The sequence below is a fragment of the Zeus faber genome, assembly GCF_960531495.2.
Source record: "Zeus faber genome assembly, chromosome: 19".
Classification (NCBI taxonomy): Eukaryota; Metazoa; Chordata; class Actinopteri; order Zeiformes; family Zeidae; genus Zeus; species Zeus faber.
The window spans coordinates 18,100,332-18,121,869 of record NC_137206.1 but is presented as its reverse complement, the minus strand read 5'-3'; the positions used below and the strand labels follow the sequence as shown (position 1 = coordinate 18,121,869).

Sequence of the window (21,538 nt, the reverse complement as noted above, 5' to 3'; positions counted from 1 at the left end):
TAAGTCACCAAATGACGGTAGTCTGTTCAGCTGCATCTGTAAACCAGTATCATTTATTTATTAACTGTGTCATTTTTTTCAATACCTTTTATTTTATACTTTAAAATATTATATACTATATATAGTTATATTATGTATACTTTATATACTACTGTATTCTCTTTAGTATAATATGTAAACTGATGGAAATACTTCATTTTTAAACGGCAATAAAAAACACAGCACATGGTCACACGTTACATTTCTTTAATTGCATTACATTAAAGCATCCACTGGTGATAATGCAGGATTCAATCAAAATGAGATAACGGGCGTCTGTGTCAGGTGATATGGCCGTGAATCCAGGAGGTGAACTTGTGGACTCTGGTGTAAACGCCGGGCAGGTTGGGTCTGCCGCACCCCGCGCCCCAGCTGACGATGCCAACGAGGAACCACCTGCCCCCGCCCGGAGCCCGACAGGACAGGGGACCCCCCGAGTCTCCCTGTTTAGGAGAACGCACATGCACACAACACATGAACCATGACGAGTTATATGCTTAATCCTACTCCTGCTTTGCGTGTTGACGGCGGGGCTGGACTCACTCTGCAGGCGTCCTGCTCTCCAGACGGGACTCCGGCGCACAGCATGCGTGGCGACACCGGTCCATACTTCTTCTTACACTCGCTCTGGCTGAGTATGGACACTTCGGCTTTCTGCAGCACCGAGGGAAGCGCTTTATCTGTCGTGGAGGAAAAGGAAAAAGAGAGGGCGGGAAAACCGTCAACAAACCTTGTTCTTCTCAGGGTCCATTTGCATTGATTCATCCAAGGGTTGCTTTTGTGTCGATGGCAATAATATAAAGACAGATACATTCCTGTCTGGTTTCTGTCTGTTTTGTTTCTCCCCAAGGGGTTTACCTGGAATTTTTTTCCTTGGCCGGGTGTGGTTCACACTAGGGGGATGCCATTGATTTCTATGTGAAATGTGGATCCTGTGAGACTGTACTGTGATTAAGGGCTATAGAAAAAAACTTGAATATAGAATATTAGGGACTAATGGGATGTTGAGTAACATGGTGGGTTAAGAGTGCCCTTTATTCAATGTCAAGTCTAATCTTCAATCTATAAAAGGTCTGATATTGGTCCTCACCCTCCTCAGAGCGGTATCCCCAGCCGGTGACCCAGCAGTGGTGCTTGGAGGTGAGGGTCTGAGAGGGGGCGGGCAGACACACGGGTTGGACCAGGTGTTTGAGGGACGCGGGCCAGGGCATCTTCAGCTGCAGCAGGGCAATATCATAGTCGAATGTGCGGGCGTCGTAATACTCGTGCACCACGATGCGCTGGATCTCCGCCACGTGTTTGGTACTGCCCTGCGTCAGCATTCCCAGGTGGGCCCTCCAAAGCCGCGGGTCTGACAACCTGGCGGGGTGGGAGGTCCGGTTTCAGAGTCATCAATGGACGCATGACTGTAGCTAGTCTCTCATACTTAAAATTAGATCTTTTAATATGACAACCTGTTTCATGCCTACCTTTCTTTGCTGAAGCAGTGGGCAGCGGATATCAGCCAATCGGTGGAGAGGACAGAGGCGCCGCAGTACAAGTTACCAGAGAAGTGGAGGCTGACCTGCCAAGGCCACTCCCCCTCCACCGAGTTGACTCCGCCCACAATGCGCTCCGGCCGTGCGGATGTTTCCACCCTCTTCACTGGTGATGGATGACCACAGGCTGGAGGGCACACAATGATGGAGTTTGTTACATAATATACTCGTGATTTTGGCTATATTGGCCCAGGGTATGTAATCCATTAGGCCACAGACCCCATCTAATAGCATTTTGTCTCTGGAACCCCAATCCGAAAGGATTTTTATTGTTAGATGTGATTAAGTCCAAATGTCTATACCTGTCTATATACCTGTCTCCTGTCAGGGAGATAACAGCTATGGACGCCCATAAACCTCTTGAAGGACCCCCTGTTGAGACCAACTGATGTAGGCTACGCGTTTGTGTGTGAGGATCTGAGAGTGTGTGCATGAGAGGGGACATGTTGGCTTTAATTGACCAAAAAGTCAGTTAGACTTAGCTCTGGGCGTACAACGCAATATATGCTCATTGGCCGATTTGTGTTCACCTACATTGACCCAACAGTAGAGGAATGCTGAGTCACCACCATGACAGACACGCCTGCAGCAGACTTATTAAAAGTGTGCGCGTGCGTGAAAGCACAGTAGAGCGATCTAAGACAAGCCGAATCCCATTACCGTGATACCGTGACCACGATAAAATTATAAATAACAGAGAAAGCCATGAGAGGAGGAGGTCTAGCCTGTGATGCAGTTCAAAGTTCAGAGCACAAAGCAATGAAGTGAAACCGCACGTATCTCCTGCAACCACACATGAGTCACACGAGGCCCAGCAGCGGAAAACAGGCTGCGGTGAATATTAGCACAATTCAAATGTAGGACTGGTGCGTCTAATATTTCTAGTGTAAAATTCCTCTTAAATATCTCAAATATTTCTCATGGGAATCATATAAAGGGAAAGAGGCAACGTCAGAGCCCTGCGTGGGGAACATATCGGCCCACAGATTGTCAAGTGTGAGTTTCTCACCGCAGTCCTCCTCGTCGCTATGGTCCAGGCAGTCAGGAACGCCGTCGCACTTTGCGTTCTTCTTCAGGATGCAGGAGCCGCTGCCGCACTGGTACCTCAGCGCAGAGCAGGTCGTCTCTGCCAGAGAGAAAATAAATGAATCGAGATATGTGCGTGAACGCACACACGCACGCACACACACACACACACACACACACACACACACACACACACACAAAAAAGATGAGTCCTTACCCTGCGTACAGTTGACCTCATCCCTCCCATTAACGCAGTCTTTCTCCCCATTGCATACGTACAGAGGGTGCGGGGGCGCACTGCCGCCACAGTTTTTGGACGGCGCGGCTGTAAAACATCGAGACGAAATATCAAGCCTCCGTTGAAACCGCTTGAACGAGCCGCGATGAGCGCTGTCGGCGATTTCGAGTAGAGCGATCTATAGGGAACCACGCACGGCAGAAGACCTCGTCGCTTTCGTCCTGGCAGTCGTCCAGGCCGTCGCAGCGCCGGCGCTTCTCCACGCAGAACCCCGTGGAGCACATGAAGTGTCCCTCTGGACAGGCTGGCGGAGACACACGCAACCAGGGGCGGAGGGAGAAAGGTTAGAGTGGGGGACATGACAGAGGTAAGGCAGCCCAAACGCCAGAGGGGGGAACTAGATAGAGGATTGCGAATTCGGGACATATTTTGAGGTTGGGTCATCGTCGTTAAGGTCAGCGAGACAGCAGACTTAGGTCAAAAACGGATGCTCCCTGGAGTGTTGGTTCTCACGGTGACTGATGTTGTAGCTGCCGTAGGAGGCCTGGAAGGGCTGGTCAGAGTTTCGGGAGCTGCAGCGGAACTCCACCTCAGGGTTGCGGTCGGCGATCCGGAACAACGTGGAGTGGCTCACGTAGCTCCCGCAGTATCTGGGGCAGGAAGACATCCGCCAAAAACAATCCGCTCAACAAGTAGATTGTCGGGAAGGTGAGGCGGTGCGGGAGCAAGGCACGGCGGTAAACAAGGGCACGGACATTTTTATTTGGAGTGCTACTTCATAACATTGTATGATGTTGGGTGGGGATGGCGGACTCTGCCACCAACGAATGGAAACCGCACATACATAACGCCAATACATTGAAGGGCTGTTTCATGGGTTAAAAAAAAAGTATCAAATGTAGGACTTCCTAAACAAAATATTCTAACCACTTTAAACATACAGCGCTGCATATGACTATACGTACATGATCTCGTTGATCTTCCACCAGCCGTGTTCGCAGGCCTTCATGTCCTTTGGCTTTAGGACATAGTTCTGAAACGTCAGTGTGACTCCCAGGGCTTGGCTTGGAGTCTGAAATGGGACAACAAACTGATCATCCTGTAACATCCCATCATGACTTTGATGATTAACACCCTCGATCTGCCACCAACAACTACAGACATACTGTACACAGGGCCGCCCATAAGGGGGGAAGGGAGCTTTCTGGGGCCGAGCCGCGAGAGGGGCACATTTGGGGAGGGGCCCATTTGATCTCGGCTCCGCTGAGGGATCAGAGCTTCTCCGCTTCGCGTCAGAGCGATTTCCGAATAAAAATAATAAAAACAGTACATAAAATAAAAACAGCGAAATAAAAGCTGCGTTTTTACCGTAGATGTATTTATTTTAATCCGAATGAAACAAAAAAACTGCATAACGGGGAGACTTTTTCAGTCACTCTCTTGCACCGGCCCCCGGGGCCACTGCTGGACCTTTTCAGGGGCCCGGCCTTTTGCGTGGGCGGGCCTGACTGTACATACAAATGCACGACGGTCAAGAGTGTCTGTGGTGCGTACTAACCTGAAACCACCATGTGCAGGAGCACTTCGGGGGAAGGAGGCTGGGGTGAAAGGGACTGTAGATCTCACCGGTAAAATCGGGCTTTTGCTGGGTCTCAATGTGAGACAAACACACTGTAAAAAAAAAACGAAAGAAAAAGAAGACACCTCAGATCGCGCATATGAGCGCCACCGTTTCCATCGATGAGCTCGGATGTCGCCTATCGGTTTTAAATGAGACCACAAAGAAGTGTCTCACATTCCTCGGGGATGGCCTCAAAGTGTCCCCTGAAGCTCTTGTTTCCCTGGGCCATCCAAAAGGAGAGCAGCATGACATTGGAAGTTGACACCAGAGACAGCGGGGTAGTCACCGGCTCACACACCCTGTAACGTAACGGGACTTTATGCAAAAGTTTATCCAAAGACAGACAATTGAAATGACATGATAAACATACATTCTCACACGGGAAAAAACACTTTCTGGAAGAAAGATCTGAAATATTCACGAGAGGAATAAGTTCTATTGGTGCATGATAAACATGATATCTTCAGGAGTCTTTTTTTTTCTCCTTTCTTCTCTCCTGTTTCCATCAGACTGACCTGTGCAGAGTGCGCCCCCTCATGGGCAGCAGCGCGTCGTACACGGTGAGGGCGTCGCTCACACAGTCGCTGGCCTCGATGAGGAAGGCGCCGATGGTCAGACGGATCAGGGAGCCGGGCACAGAGGTCAGCTTGACGTGGCAGCTCACGCCGCCCCATGACGAGTAGACGTTCAACGGGACCCTCACCCCGGGCAGGCTGGCATACAGCTTGTCTACACACTGGGAGCCTGGGGGGGGGGGACAAACCAACGAAAAAACAGTAGGCCATGTGTGTCTGCAGGTTTCAGAGTTACACACTTTAAGACCTTCTTTAAGACAAATTCCAACCTCAACGGGACCGTTTTTTTGGATGAACCATCTCTCTCCTATTCAATCAAGTATTGCAGGTATGAACTACTGTAGATCAGTGGTTCTCAAACATTTTGAGAACCACTGATCCAGAGAGGGCCAGCCCGTGCATTTATGGAGGCCCTAAGTGGGGGGGGACTTAGGTTGCCATGCGTGACACAGCATGGGAAGCACAGGGCTTTTTTTTTTGTTTGTTCGTTTTTAGTTCAATCGGGAAAATCTCAAATAAACAACAGTTTTTAGTTGCTTTCTTTGGAGAAACTGCGAACGGGGACGAGCAGCGGATGCTTCGTATGCTTTTGCGTCGGGGGCCGGCACTGCAACACAGAAAGTTGCACTGATTGTGTGCCCCCCCCCCACGCACTGATAGTGCGCCATCAGTTGTGGCCCTAAACAACCGCAAACACCAAGTGTTTATTAAATTTACATTTAGTCATTTAGCAGACGCTTTTATCCAAAGCGACTTACAATTGTTCAAACACCGACGGACGCAGCCATCAGGAGCAATTAGGGGTTAAGTGTCTTGCTCAAGGACACTACAGCATGCTAGCAGGAGGAGCCTGGGATCGAACCAGCAACCTTTAGATCACTAGACCACCAGCTCTACCAGCTCTACCGCTGAGCTACCATCCCCGCGTTTATGCCAGCGACCGGCGACCAGTGTACCCCATCTAAGATATTCTCTTCAGCTGAGTACCCCCTTCTCTGGCACAAGACATTTTTGGGAAAAATAAATAAAAAATCAAAATCAACAAAAATGATGTTAGAATATGCATACATTATTGTATGTGTGTGGTATGTGGCAGTGTTAACATGGACATTAAAGGAGCGGCACAGATACTTACAATTGATGATATTCTCATGAAATAAAAAGGTTGCATTGAAAATATGTGGTATAGCAAAGATTTAGGCTATCAAACGTGTATAGATATTAACCTGGGGATTTTGAAAGGTTACCAATGTTATAACCAAGATTCACCCAACTGGACGCAGATTTTAGTGTAGCCCTAGGGGTACGAGTATCCCCAATTGAGAAACACTGAACTAGACGTTCCCTATTATTAGAACAAGCTTCCTTCAGGTCAGTGATTATAGGAACAAATCAAACTATTGCTATTATTACTACGACTGTCTATGACTTTCCCCCCATCCCTTCCCTATGGAGACAACGGCAACGAATCTCATCAACTCTGTAAAGTCTCATTTACCTGCTGCAGTCGATGTGTAATCCAAGCGCTGAGCAGCTGGGAAAGATATAAAAGGTCAATAATTCCGGGATCTTGTACAGTACATGAAGATATGTTCGCAAGGCGCGCGCACACACACACACACACACACACACACAATTGACGAGGATGGAGTCCATGTCGACTGGGAGACCCAGAAGGTAGCCGATAGAGGAGCGGTTCTCTAAGCTGGTGAGCACAGAGTCCCTGAGAATGGCTCCGATACACTCCTCACACACCGCCGGGCTCTTCAGGTGAGGGACGACGAACACCATCCAGAAATACACCAGCACGCCCCCCTGGTTGTTGTTGCTGCAGGAGGACAGACCAGGGTTTAGTTTTGTTTTGCTGACCGAACGGTCAAGCAGGATCGGGACAAACACTACGAAGTCTGGGAAAATAAACACTACCCTACCAACGGGATTTTGTAAGTGGATGACAGTAGGGCGGCCGCTGTACCTGAGGTCGGAAATGACGGCTTGCTTGTACAGTCTGGCCACTGACGACATCTTGTACACATTACTCACCTGTGGCAAAAAAAACCAAGAGATAACAAACGACATGAAGAGTTGGAAGAGCAGCGTCTACCCAAACCCCAAGTTCGCCGGTCGGACGTCGATCTGTCCGTACCACATGCTGTATCTTGTTAGCCATGGATGCAAACTCGTGGGACTCGGCGTGGCGATACTCTGGGATGAACTCCACGTTGGCGACGCGAAACATCCCGGCAAAGTACACGCCGCTGTTGCTTTCCCTGCGAACTTAGGAACTTAGGAAGTCAAACGGCGAATACATCAACCACCCAATAGAACAGAATAATTATGCATTAACAAATCAACGTTATGGGTAAAATCCCACAAATACTGCAAAGGCATTGAGTGTACTTTGAGAGATGGACAATGCGTTAAATAGGAGCGAAAATATCTTATTTCCAGATAGGAATATCCTCAATTAAAATAAAAAATAAAAAAAAGAATAATCGTGCTGTTCTGTACGGTGTGAGCGTTATGCGTACATATGAAGACCCAGAGCAGGGACCACATGATGACCACCAGCACGAACACCACCGCCGTGATGAGGATGGCGAGGTGCGGGAGGACGGACAGGCAGGGCCGCAGCGTCCTGAGCTTCTTGCCCCTCCGCCGGCGTCTGTTGTACTTCCTGCACATCTTCTGCAGGGTGTGGTCCACCGTGGCCACCTCCACAGACACATCCGTAGCCTACGTGAGGAGGCACTCTCTCCGTTATCGGGCGCGAGCAAGACAAATAAACCCCACTGCTTTTGACCTTTTGTAAATGGCGGTTCAGTCCGCGTCGAATCTGAATGAAAGGTGGTTAACGGCGCTGAATTAATAAGCGGGAGAAAATCTCACCGTCGGATCCCTCAAGCTCACATAGGAAATGATTAATTTAATTGCTTGCACAGCATGTACATGCTTCTGGTGGATTTCTATCAAGCTTATAGGTGTCACAGAGTTCACTGATTGAATAATCAAACCAAAGGAGCTGCTGCCTGCTGGCTTGTATCACAATATGCAAATGACCTCCAAAAGTCTCTGGGTCACACTGTGAACTATATGAAGACGTCTAAAGCAGAAATCTGCAACAGTTTGACAGCAACCAATGGTGGAAATTAAATGACATAAAATTTTGCACATATATGATCCGCCCCCCCCCAAAGGTAGATCATGTTTCGTCGTCCCTGCTCATTTCAATTCACGATGTGCGAGGTGTGTGTCAGCCTGAGAGCGGCAGAGGCTCATCAGATGCAGCACTGACACTCATTGAGTTACCTGTTACGTATACATTATTCATTTAGTGTCATCCCATACCGCCAAGTGGCACTTAATCCACCATGCGACGGAAGGGTATAGATTCACATAGAAGATTAAAAAACAAAAGGGGCTTTTATTATTATTTCAAAGTGCATGTCCTGTTTGATGAAAAGGTGCTTATTGGTCTCGATGATAGCCTACCTGCACAACTCTCCAGCTCCAAGTGAATCATTTTTATTTATTTCATTTTGTTCAAAAAAAAAACATGCTATTTTCGGCTGACCAATAAAACAGCCGTTTCTAAGTGAGTCGAGCGTTGCATCTTATTTGTAAATATGCCCGTTTGTGGTAAAGCATTCAAGGGTCAAGCTCGGGTCTTACTCACACTAGCCGTGTCCAGTTGAGACGCATCTTCATCACCGCTTGCCTTCTCGTTCTCTGTGCGCTCTGTGCCCATGACAGTGTCAGAGACATCCCCTCAGTCGGTTTATCACCAGCTTGCCTGGTCCAGGAGCTCCAAAGCCATTCCCCAAAGTCAACCGTTTCTGAGAGGGGGATTCAGACGTGTGGAGCAGCGCATGGGACACTGCTTCACGTCCCGGCTGATGGGTGCGTGAAACCAGATCTTATCGTAAGCCCCCGGGTGTGTGTGTGTGTGTGTGCGCGCGTGTGTGTGCGGAGGGGGGGTTGGTGTGGAGCTTCAAAGCACCATACATCCTCCAATTACCTGGCTAAGGTTTCATTTCTTAAATTCCATCCCCGATGTTCACTGGCTCCAAGGAAGTTATGTTTGCCATTCTCGTCGGACTGGAGACGAGCTCTGTCAAGAAGCGGCACTGAACAAACCAGTTTCAACAGTGTTTGACAACGATTCGCAAACACTTTCAACAGTCACCACAGCGGAGGATGCTTTTGTACACTTTTATTTACAGTGTTAAGAGTGGGTGTGAACACGTCAGCTGACTTGTAATTTGGCCAATTTTTACTGGGCTGACAAACGAAAGTTAAACTCGAAAAAGGATCCAGCCTTTGTGAAAATTAACTAAAACTTAACTACTTAGGTACTTTAAAAGCAGAATATACATCCTTGTCATAATCAACATAAAATGTTTCAGTCGGCATTGACACGGTGGGGAGGAAAAACTTGAGACAGTGTTGCTGTGTCTTCAACACACCAACTAAAAAGGAGGCATATTTTAAATACTTCCTCCTCAAATTGTAGGCACTGAACTTCAAACTGGCCACACAAAAAAATGGATATACATTAAGACATAAGAGACAGAAAAATAAAACATGGTAAAACACAACATTCACAGGTAGGTTTTTGAAAAGGAATTGATATAAAGTGTTCTTCGTGTGTTCCGGACTGTTCGCGTCAGGGATCGAGGCGGGGCGAGGCCCAAGCCTCATTTCTTGAACAAGGTGCTCCGGCTGATGCTGAACCACAGGTGCGAGGGCTTCCGCTTTGGCGGCTCGGCCAATGAGAACACCTGCTGCTGAGGCACACTGGTCGGCACGGTAACATGACGTTGGTGAAGTGGGTGCAAGTTTTGGTGCAGATTTTGGTGGCGCGGTGAGTTAGAGAAGCCGATCGCTACAGAGGGGAAAAAAAAAAAAAAAAAAAAAAAGCAGAACAAATTTGAAATAATATAAATATAATTGATATGCAAATGAGGGGTGGATTAATTGACTGTTTGCAAAAATAGGACAAATCCCGCCTCCCTTATTTACCACCATTATCTCCCAAAATGACACTGCCTTCCAGGCGCTCTGGATATTGTGTGTCGGTATTACTATTATTAGGGGTCCAGTCTGCTGGGTTCGGGTTTTGTATTGTAATTGTTCGCTTTAATTATACTCTTAATTTTTCGGGCTAAAACTGTCTGGAACAGAACAACTGCACGAGCTATGGACATGGTTGAGGTGTGGTTAGAACCGGGACGACGCAATCATGTCGTGGTTCAAGTTGATCCAAATTGAGTCCACCCCGACTGTGGGTATGAATGATGTGTTCATGTATTGTAGGAGAGCATCGGAAAAATAGAACCCGTGAGATTGTGATTGGTCACAGGAAGACGTCAACCTTTTTTGGATTTCATGTAAATGTAACCCATCAGAAAATGAATACAAAGAAAGGCGCCACAACTATAATTGCGTAACTTTGCTTCCCTTTATGATTTCCCCACATGAGACAAAACCTCAACTTCTGTCACTGTGACTACAGATCTACTTACACAAACAATAAGATGACGTTATGACAATAACAAGGTTTGGTTTAGAGGCAAAAATAGACTGTTGTTTTCAAGAAACTTCATGTACATGCAGCTTTCTACGGCTAAACGTAGCAGACTTAAATAAAAAGGGAGAAGGTGTTAAATAGTGGCAAGCCCTTCCATAATAATACCCCTTTCCCACTGCACCAAAAACCCGGTAACACTCGCTAACAGCCGGCATTCATCACCAGTGGGAAAGGAGAAACCCGGGTCTCAGTCCTGGGTCAAATGACCCTGCAATAGACCCTGATTTTAATCGGCTCCACCTCCGATCGGCTCTAATGTGAACAGGACACCCGGGTCCACCCGCTCATTTTGGCCTCTTAACCTGCGAGATTCGACGCATGTTAAAATTCCTGAGGCTGGTGCATTAATAGACAGGAATATCCATGTATCATTCCATCATTTCATATCCCATTTAGAATCCAAAATCAGAAGTCATTGACTTTTCACCGCACGGGGAACTGTGAAATGTGAGTGTGGGGATCGCACTGTAGCGACCACAGCCGAGAACCCCCCACACTCCTGACCGCCTAAGGACCGGTGTGCGCACTGGCCGGTGTGCACTTGCGGACCGGCAGCATGGAGTATCCATGTGTGGGTTACTCCATTCTGCTCCTTCTATAGTGCTGGGTCGTTCAGATTCTTTTGAACAGCTCAAAATACTTTTTCCTTTTTTCTTCCCTAAGTTTTACATGCGACGCGACAGAAGAAAAAACAACATTTCTCCTGGCAATGGAAAAGGTGTCAGTCGCCTATTTTTAGCAGGTTGACGCGGGTTTAAAAAACCCATGCTAAGATGACTGCCAGATGCCGAAAAATAGTCGAAAGTCTAAGGCAATAAAGAAGCAATTGTCCAAACATCCAGCCTTAGAGGTCAGTCACACTGTTCTAAAAGAAAACACTAAAGAAAAATACTGTGGAAAAAAAACCTTTGGAACAGAAATTGAAAAAAAAAAAATAATAATAAAAAAATAAAAAATAAAACTAAATCCGTAAAAAAACATAAAAACAAGAGATATTGAAATTATATCTATGAAAAAAGTTAATGTAGATGACAAGCCTTTAAATATAAGTGTTGATTCCCCCACAAAAATCAGTGACAAGAGGCTCATTTCATCAGGATGATTCACATTTCCAGGAACAAGAAGTGTGCAGCTATTAATTTAACAGCAAGATCAAGCAAATGGAAACAAAATGAACTAGACAATGTTTTAAAAAAAGGAACTCGTCTTTATCAGGATATTAATAAGTCTGGTTGAATAAAAATGAATGTCGCAGGAAAAGATTATATTGCAATACCGGAATTGCCAAGAAGACAAACTATGTTGAATACAACATTTAAAATAACGTATGATGAACCGTTTACTGGCTGCACTGGTGTAGATCACTATGACTGTGTTATATAATATAGCTATGCCAATTGACAGAGCAATTCAGCAGTCACAGTAAAAAAAAAAATGACATGTTTATTAACTACTTCTAGTAATACATTTTCAATGGTCAAACAGAGATCGTGGTATGCAGTTGTTGTGTCACACGCAAGGGGCAAAATGGGTGCTCGTAAAACAATGATTGGGTCCTCGTGAAACTCGAAAAACTGTAACTCGTGCTGTGTTTCACAGAACCCAGAAACTATAATAAGTATCTAACACGAACTAAACTGGTCCCTGTGTATTGCTGCCTGCAGCTATATTTATTATTTTTAGTCCCCCAACAGTCTTCTAACCACTTGTCTTTTGTTGTGAGTAATAAACGCTTTTTTTTTTAGCCTGGCGTGACAACAGTTTAGCACTGAGCTAAGCACGGATTGGTGGATCGCTCATGTCACTCTTTCGCAAACAGTGAATTACATTAAAGAACAAAAGTTTTACTCCTAGCTTACCCTTGATCTTCCCTTGTTTGACTTTTCGGGCGTTGAATAAAGCTTGCTTCCTTTGCTCTTCACTGATCTCCATCCCTGCCACGAGAAGAGTGGCAATTATTCAACACTCAAAACACAATGTGTTTCCTGCAGGTACATTCTTAAGTAAATAATTTCTGTATTTAAAAAAAACAAAAAACAAAAAAAACAAAACACCAAAAGCTCACCCATTTCCTGGTCCTCCTGCACCCTGCGTCGCTCCCTGACGAAGGCCTGCAGCCACCTCTGCTTGTCCTGGGCCTTCCTGCAGCACAGCACACACACGCTCTCCGAGGTGGAGGCGTGCTGGAGGCGCAGGGCGTTCCTCAGCGTCAGGCCCAGCTCGAGGTCCCGGCCGTCGGGCAGCTCCAGCACCTCCGTCTGGTCCATGTCCAGCCGCCCGCGGTAGTGCAGCAGGTCCCGGCGCAGGACGTCCTTCTTGCAGAAGATCAGCTGGTGGTCGAACAGGAAGAAGCTGCGGTGCTGCGTCTTGCCCTGCCGGACGATCCGGGTCAGCTCGCCGGAGTGGATCAGCTCTGAGCTGCGCTCCAGAACGTCTGCCCCCTGCGTGCATTCACACAAACACATTAACATGATTCAAGTTCTATTGGATATAAATTAGTACAACATAGTGATTACAATGCAAAGGGTTAAAAGACAGCACTCGTCATCACCTCCCAGTGAAGGATGGCGACTTGCCAGTGTGCGATGGCATCCACACTCTCCAGCCTCCTCTTCCTCTCGTTTATCAGACTGGCCACATTCTTCATCGCTTCGTAGGCGTCGCTGACGCCGCTGTAGTCGCTGTCAGAGTGGAGACGGTTTGTGTAGAGAGCCACCTTGTAACACTCAGGTCTTAACAGTTGCATAATCCAACATATCTGTTTTTAATCAAATGAATCGTAGAATTAAATCACAGCGGTATGATAAAGAGTAGAATGAAAATTGAATCAGAAAAAAATCTTTACAATGCAATTTGGGTTCAACTATTGATACATCCAATGGGAAATAAAAAAATCATAAAATAACTCTTTGGCAACATTTGCCGGCCCTGTTCAAAAATAAAAAGCTATGATCAGGCTAATAACAATTTGTCCCGGCCTACCTGTGGTCCTTGGGGGTGTATTTCAGTAGCTCTCCCAGTTGCAGGGGGTATTTGCAGATCTTCTGGACAGGCGTGAGCAGGAAGCCCGCGATGGAAATGTCAATCATCTGCTGGAGGAGTCGGCAGGCCTCGAAGAAGTGTTTGTAGCGTCCGAGTTTCATCAGACGCTGCAGCTCGGCACAGGCCGCGGGGTGGGTGTTGCAATAGTCAGAGTAGATGGAGAAGCCTTCACCCTGAGAGAGAATGAGGAAAAGATTTCATACAGATACGCTTGTATGTGTGTGATAAAATCAACAAAATATGTGCATATGAATTCATGAAATAATGTCTGAAATTTGCTGTGATAGGCCACCATGGCATCATGTGGGATTTATGTATGCATTGAACATTTGTGCAATAACAAAGTGATATGATAGAGTGACCCCCCCCCCCCCATTACCTGCAGGAGGAAGCAGGATCCTATTTTGCTGAGATGGGGCTGATCCTTGTTGTATTTCTTCTCCAGGTCCCGGAGGAACTGCCTCTGGAACAGGTAGATGTCTTCTATGTTGCTGAAGATGGTCTTCAGCTGCAGCTCAGTGAACATGGTAGGGTGCTTACGACACTGGCGGATGTAACCCTGGAAGACACAAAGGTCCCTGACGTGAGTTCAGATGGCAGCCAGCAGGAGGTGTCCAAGTGGAGGGAGTTGAACATGTTGCTAAACTGCAAGAGCTGCATTACTCAGGAGCCTGGAAATCATGTAAAATGATGTTCTATTCATTTTTTCCCAAGTGTCTTTTTTATTACAAATGCAAGTTCAGAACATTTATTGGGAACAATAGAAATATTAAAAATAAAAAATAATATAAGTTGCTTTATTTTATGGCAATTTAAGTCTTTGCTAAGCTACTGAACACCATTTAAATTGTCATATGAATTACCATATAAATACAATTCCATAAAAATCGAAATTGTATGCAGTCAACTCTACTCTCTCAAAATAAAGTGTAAGACTGGGGTAAATGAGTGCCCCTGTCACCAATCATCTCTCGATAAAAATCGTGGAAAAAAAAAAAGAATTTAATTTTAAATCAACAGCAAGGGCTGGATCCAAATCCCTGTCGCAGTCAGGTGGAGATTGTACCTCACAGATGTCTCTGAGGTGCTTGATGTAAATGCGTTCCGTTTTCATGATCTCCTGAACCACGTTGGTCCTCATCTGTTCCCGGTGCTGGACGCTCTGCGTGTCCCTGGGCGCTGGGTGTTCCTGGCCCGCCATGCTCTCCACGCTCTCCGAGCTGGAGTCCTCCTGGTTCACGCGTACCTGTTACACACACACACATTCTGAGTATTCTTCAAAAGACAGAAGTACAAAATGGTCCATTAGTTAAATCCCTTTATGGCAGGGGTTTCCAATTTTTTTTCCCCCCATCAGAGACCGCCCTAAATCAAACCTGACTCAATCTAAGACCTGTAATTTCAAAGATTAGCGGCCTTTCACAGTAGAGAGAGCAAGCACGATCCTTGACTTCATACCGTATCGTCATGGGTTTTGTTACAATTAGTATTTACGCTGTGGATTTTAAACCAATAATTAACAATTAGAAAACATGCCTCAAAATCATCCACAGCCCTGCAATCTCTAGGGACCTCCTGTGGGGGTCTGGCACCCCTGCTTGGGAATTACTGCTTTACGGCAACATCTAGTCAGAATTGGAAGCTAAAGCAGTGATTGCTTCACTTAACATGAATAAATAAATGAAAAATTAAAAAAAAAGGAAAAAAATCCAAATGGTAAAAATGTAATCTATTGATTTTTCAGAGGAAATATTAGTTTTCAAAGGGTGGGGGTAAACATTTGAAATTTGAAAATCCCCGGACTACACATTTTTATAGCAGGGCTCCACCAAGTTCAGTTCAATCACAGCCCGTTCGTCAACATCCGTGCCAATACAAGCAATTACTGTACACAAGAGACGCCCATCTGCCAATCAACTAATCTCACCATGGTTACCACAGCCTGCCTAATTAAGACCGGACTGTCAATCAGCTCCAGTAACCACAGAAACCAGCGAGGCCTCTGAGCAGCGAATCTCTTCACAGGCAGCGTTAAGAGGGCGAACGGGGCTCGTCTTGGAGAAAAGCCAGTATGTGGGCCTTCGCTGTGGGGTTGGAGAGCAAACATGCTTTAGACACGCAGGTCAGGGTTTCCACTTACCCGCACAAAGCTGGAGGGGAACCAGGCTTCCTTGTCGGCCCCCCTGCCCCACCACCAGTCCTTATGAGAGGCGTCCAGGACACGGATCACGTCCTCCGCCTTGAAGGCCAACTCCTGTTCCTCCATGGTCACATGGTCCCAGAGGGCCTCGGCGTACACCGTGTGTCCCGAGCTGATCCACTGAACACACGCAAACAGATGGATAAAGGTACAATTACATGCTGTGCAATCCCATGTCCGACATATAGGATTACATCTGGATGTCTTGGATGCTGCACTGGTTTGCTGTTCTGCTGAGCTTTGGCCGGTGCTGTGCTGAGTTTTTTGCCAAAACATGTGTACAAGCAGCGGACACAAAAACGACATTTGTGGCTGTTCGGGAGACTCACACGCAGGGGATTACATTCAGGACCCATGTGGCACCCCACGCACACGTTCTGCATGGTTGGGCTGCCGAATTCTTGCAGCGTGACAGAACAAATTCCTGTGTGTTGCCTCACCTCGTTGAGCAGAGAGAGCTCCACCCCTGGCTGCAGGTAGGGCGTGACATCGCTCAGCTCATCAAAGCTCCCGTCCTCCTCGCTGACGCTGTCATCCAGCACCGCAGAGGCCTCTGACACTCCGTCTGCAACACAAAGCACAAATAAATAATAGCATGAGACTAACGGTAGAAGTACACTAGGTGTGTTGTCGTAGAGAGAGAAGGAATATTGGAAGCAACAGCAATTTAAATCTTTTTCTAACAGACAGTTTGATAATACTGTGACGTTTGGCGGGGTTGCCCAGTCACAATGGAGACGACACAGAAGGTAACCTCCGTGGAAAGCCGAAGCCGGCTTTATTGTCTGCCGCAAGGCTTACAACTACCCCGGGGTTGAGGTGTCCAGTCAGAAAACAACAACCTGGGATGGCTGTGTCCCTTCGGTCACTGTCTCTCGCCCCCATTGCACGCCTCACTTCTCTCTCTCTCTCTCTCCTCGCATAATCCGCCCCGTAGACACCTACCTACTATCCTAGGTACTTCCCCTCCAATCACATTAACTAATTCAAATTACAACAACTCACCAATGAACTTTAAACCCCGTCTCACCCCTCCCTCCCACTCACCCCTCCCACACACACACACACACACACACACACACACACACACACACACACACACACACACACACACACACACACACACACACACACACACACACACACACACACACACACACACACACACACCTTTTTTATGTGTGAAATACCACCAATGCTTGAATAAGTTAGAGTAAAAAAAATCTGCTTATTACTTGTTTAAAAATGACATAACATGTTGATCTTATTTAGAGTGTCTCATAATATGTCCTATGATATCTGCAGACACTTAAAGTTAAACAAGGTCTTGCAGTTACCCAGTTAAAAAGTATCAAAAATAGTTTTTATAGTAGTCTGCCATAAATAACTTAAAATACAATTGAAATTTGAGCTACAACAGTAGTTGTTGAAATTGGTCAGTGGGACGTGTTTGTATGTATTGCGTTACTTCTACGTGTTACATGTGTATTTGTCCTTTGTATTTAAAACGGGTGTGATCATTAAGCGAATCCGATAGCAGCTCCAGTCTCTGGTAAAATGTAGGGTCATAAAATAAGTTTAAATTGATTGCACTCTTTACAAAAACATTTCCACGTAGTTTTATCTTGTGTTTCTACAGAAAAGGCTGACGTAGCCGCCCACAGTTGAAAAAATAAAAATAAATAATGGACCTCTTGTGCAAAAGAGAAAAAAAAAAGACGACAAAGTTTTATCACAAAATCAGAAAACATGCACAGGCATATTACAGGACTGCTTCTATACCAATGTTTTCCTTCGACATGCATATTAACATTCCCAGACTTCTCATCTCACAGTAAGACTTGTGCACTCCGCTCCCTGTCTCACTCACACGCGGTTCTTACCACTAAGCACTCTGTGGAGCTTGCGCCTTCCCAGGCGGTCGAGTCCGATGGGGGTGCTCTGAGAGAGGGTGGAGGGGCGGAACCTGGCAGACACCGCTCTGTAGGGGGGCACATCATGGGATGGGACTGGTGGTCGTGACAGGGGCTGCAGGAGGGAGTTTGGGGGAGAACACAAAAAGCATAGAAGCCTGAGATTTAGAAAGCCATTCTATTCTCAGCATTTCCCCAACATGCATGTTGACTCACTGTTACATCAACAGTGTTCCGCCAAGGCCAGCGTCTTCGTGAAGTGCATCCACCAAAACCAACAGAGAGTGAAGTTTGGGACAATAATATTCTTTTGTGTCAAATGAGGACATTCCTGTGTGTACATTTTTCCCTTCTTCTTGACCAGAGAAACAACACGCTTTGAAGGTGCATGCAAAGAAATGTATACTGTAAACATGTTCACAGGGAGACAAAGAGATAAACTAATATTTTGCTTCAATAGAGAGTTGTTTATCTTGTTTGTATATTTTCTAGTCATGGGGAAACTAAAGCTACCACAAGTCCAGCTTGAAGGTAAACAGAGGTGCATGACTCCTTAAAGGAAGTTATTTTCCTTTTGTTCGCATAAAAATCACTGGATATAATCCAATTTACTTTTATGACCTTAAAAATACTATTAGTCTATCTCCTTTGCAGGTTTCATGTAACCAGAGGAGCACTTCCATTTGCAAGAGCCCTATGAATTGATAGCAACACTGAGGTACCATTTACACCTGGCATTCTGTTTCAAAGATCATAGGGTCCGCATAGTTTTCTAATCTCTCTTTTCCTCCACACACATTAGAGGCTGCTGCATATCTCAATCTTTTGAAGCCACATCAGAAAGGGGCGGAGTGCCTCTCATTTTCAATATAAAAAAAAAAAAAGTGGAACAAGTTGGCTGAAACAACCTTCATAGCATAGGCTACGGCTAAAGATTTCATGCAGCGTTTGTCAATACAGCTGTTGTCAAAGCCACAGCTGAACAGAGAAATATTTGGACATGTGGATGAAAGTGGTGGGAGAGAATGATGCTTGGGAGGGGTTCACTGATGGTGACTGGCTAAATACCATTTGAACATGCTGAAAATTCACCTCTGGATGTGAGTTAGATATTGAATGTACCATGGGAGCTTTTATGTTCACTTTTATGTGCTTTTGTTCTAAGTTATGACAAAATGAGTCACAAATCTTGCATTTCAGAAATACAATGTGTAATGGTATGTGTAGTTTACTGGTTCTTACAGAGGGAAGGCGGATCTCTTTGTCATCAGCACCAGGAGAGGAGAACAACTCTGCAACTCCTATCACGGAGATTGGCCTCTGCTTCCTACCCAGAATGTCCCCGTTCACGGAGCAACTGCCAGGGCTGTCTGAGCTCTCAAATTTGTCACTGCTGGTACTGTCTTGTCGGGATGTCCCATTTGAACTCCTTCCATCAGAATACAGCTCTGCCTTTTCCTCAGGGATGGGGTATTTCCTGGAAACCAGCTGTCCGTAGTCAGAAATAGGCCGAGGCCGTGCTCGCCCTGCCCTCCGTCTGGGGTTAATGGACGGCGTTGTAGTTTCTGGCAGGGTGTTGGAATCCTCCCCTGTGGGCGTCCTAGGAGACTCCGAGAGGCCTGCCGGGGAGAGAGGATTGCTGCCACTGGCTGTTGGAGAGGCGTCTTCCTGCTGGAGAAGTGCCTCTCGCACCTGTTGGTCCGGTGGAGCCTAGAGGTTAAAGGAAGAAAAAAATAAAAAACTGTCAATGGGAGCAATGATGTTGACCTACCTGCTCAATAACCTACACCGATACAGTGGTGGATGGGTTAGAGAACAGTATGTGCATGAGAAAGAAGATTTTTGATTAATATATTTTTGGGCATTTTCATGCTTTACTTTATAGTGACAGCGTAGGGAGAAAGGGAAGGAAGGGGACAGACAGGATTACATGCGGCAAATGGCCTTGTGCCGGAATCGAGCCCGGGCCGCAGCAGTAAGGACTCAGCATTGTACATGGTACGCTCTACCCGGTGAGCCACCGGGGCGCCCCAGAAAGAACATCTGTTAATCAGAAACCGAGCAGTGTTTAGCGAACGTGTCTTAAACCTATCAGACTGTTGCTGCACAGCTATTGCAAATTTAAAGCAGCAACTGAATTTCAAGGAACTTTTGACAGGAATCTCATCAGATACCTGGCATAATAACCATGTGAAAGTATTCAAGTTCACACAGCCATTTAGCAACAGTAAACACACTCACTACCCTGAGCCTTATCAAGTTCAAACAAGAATGTCAAGAGACACTGCATTATTATGACTCAAACATTATCCTAATATTTTGTTTGTATGCAAGTATCGCATGGTCAGTGACCAAATATTGTCAAATAATAACTCATCTGGAAATGAGTGGTTCTAAGTTGGTTAGTCATCCAGGGATATCAAGCTGAAAACCTCACCTCCTGGTTTTCGTGGTCTGAGTCTGGTCTCCGGCACATACACTGGAAAGGCACACAGTGGACCAGCACCATTGTGAAATGCAAGCAAACACAAACTTACACTGACTGGCCAGTGTCCACAAGACCAGAGCACCAAAGGCTGTCCGAATCTCCCCTCACTCTTTCTGTTTTTTAATATCAACAGGTCTACTCTTCACATTCATCTTCACAGGTAGCACCCGACTATCAATCATATGTGTTCAAAATACATTACACTATAGTGATGCATTCATAATCCTGACTAGCTAGCTGTGGTTCTCTGCTGGTCGCGGGGCCCAGTGTGCATGCTGCTGGACTTTGATCCGGTTGGGCTGCTATGAGAGGGAGGGCAAGCCGGCTCTAGAAAAAGGAGGAGAGGGAGGAAAGGGACAGCAATACTTACTGATAGCCACCCACACAGCCGCAGGGCTGTGGAGTTGGAAGCTTTGCGCAATGGCTACTAATCATAAACAAAGCCTAATCATTAACTCTCGGTCTGCTCCTTCAGTACGCCAAGTAATGCAAGCATGATGATGGCCTGAGCATGTGACCCTCTTGCAGCAAAAGTTAGGATAACACGCATTGAGGGCAATCCAGTGGCTGGGGGTTTAAAGGCAGACAGCGGATGGAAACTTATCAGTATGTTGAAATTATGCCAGATTCAAAGATCATTCATAAACTGTGACTTGCCAGGCGTGATGTGTTCTATTTTACAAGAGTAGGGTCAATGCCATTAGATCTGATGATCCTCTGTCTCTCAATGATAAAGATAGGATTAATCATTCCTTTGTATTCCAGTGAACCCTTTGCACTATGAAACACCACACAATGTGTAACCCTCATGATTTCCAATCAATACTGTTCCTCTATTCATGTCAACTGATTTAAGACTCATGAATTATGAGATAGCTTAGTAACCAGCCTGTGGCCTTCAGCTGCACTGTACTTTACTTCCATCAAACTGAGATCAAGCCCCAAGTGCATCAAGGTAACTTCTTATTTTGATATCTCATTTTGTGTGACTTCAACATCTCCTGAATGTACAGAACAAAGGGTGCTGAAAATGATAGCTCTGCATTATGCATCTGGAAGGGCCAGGAGGACCCAATTATTTCAGAAAAGGTTGTCACAATGCACCTTGTCCATAAACTATAATCTCCTTACCTCTTTTGGTTGTGATGTTTGTTCCTCACTTCCAGGGGGCTCCTCTTGGCTGAGAGGAGGCAAATCCCTCCCCGTTTCCACTGCTTCCACGGTATGGCTACACGTTGAGGTGGCAGATTGTGGGTCATAATGAAATG

General features: G+C 46.0%; 2 protein-coding genes across 2 annotated transcripts; both read right to left on the bottom strand.

Annotated features, from left to right (window-relative positions):
• Positions 1-320: 320 nt before the first annotated feature.
• On the bottom strand, positions 321-7,276 carry tmprss7 (transmembrane serine protease 7; the record flags this gene model as incomplete). Its single annotated transcript, XM_080020635.1, has 16 exons — positions 321-482; positions 583-719; positions 1,130-1,398; positions 1,509-1,704; positions 2,587-2,703; positions 2,821-2,928; positions 3,038-3,145; positions 3,355-3,491; positions 3,807-3,913; positions 4,400-4,512; positions 4,637-4,761; positions 4,978-5,206; positions 6,536-6,571; positions 6,672-6,865; positions 7,013-7,080; positions 7,184-7,276. The coding sequence occupies 16 exons, from the start codon at positions 7,274-7,276 to the stop codon at positions 321-323; spliced, it is 2,199 nt and encodes a 732-aa protein (XP_079876761.1).
• Positions 7,277-9,654: 2,378 nt separating this feature from the next.
• Positions 9,655-20,291, bottom strand: spata13 (spermatogenesis associated 13; the record flags this gene model as incomplete). The annotated part of the gene is made up of 12 exons (XM_080020405.1): positions 9,655-9,922; positions 12,487-12,561; positions 12,693-13,068; positions 13,179-13,308; positions 13,610-13,842; positions 14,049-14,228; positions 14,736-14,915; positions 15,810-15,989; positions 16,310-16,434; positions 17,753-17,897; positions 19,025-19,492; positions 20,220-20,291. The coding sequence occupies 12 exons, from the start codon at positions 20,289-20,291 to the stop codon at positions 9,735-9,737; spliced, it is 2,352 nt and encodes a 783-aa protein (XP_079876531.1). The 3' UTR covers positions 9,655-9,734.
• Between the last annotated feature and the right edge of the window lie 1,247 nt (positions 20,292-21,538).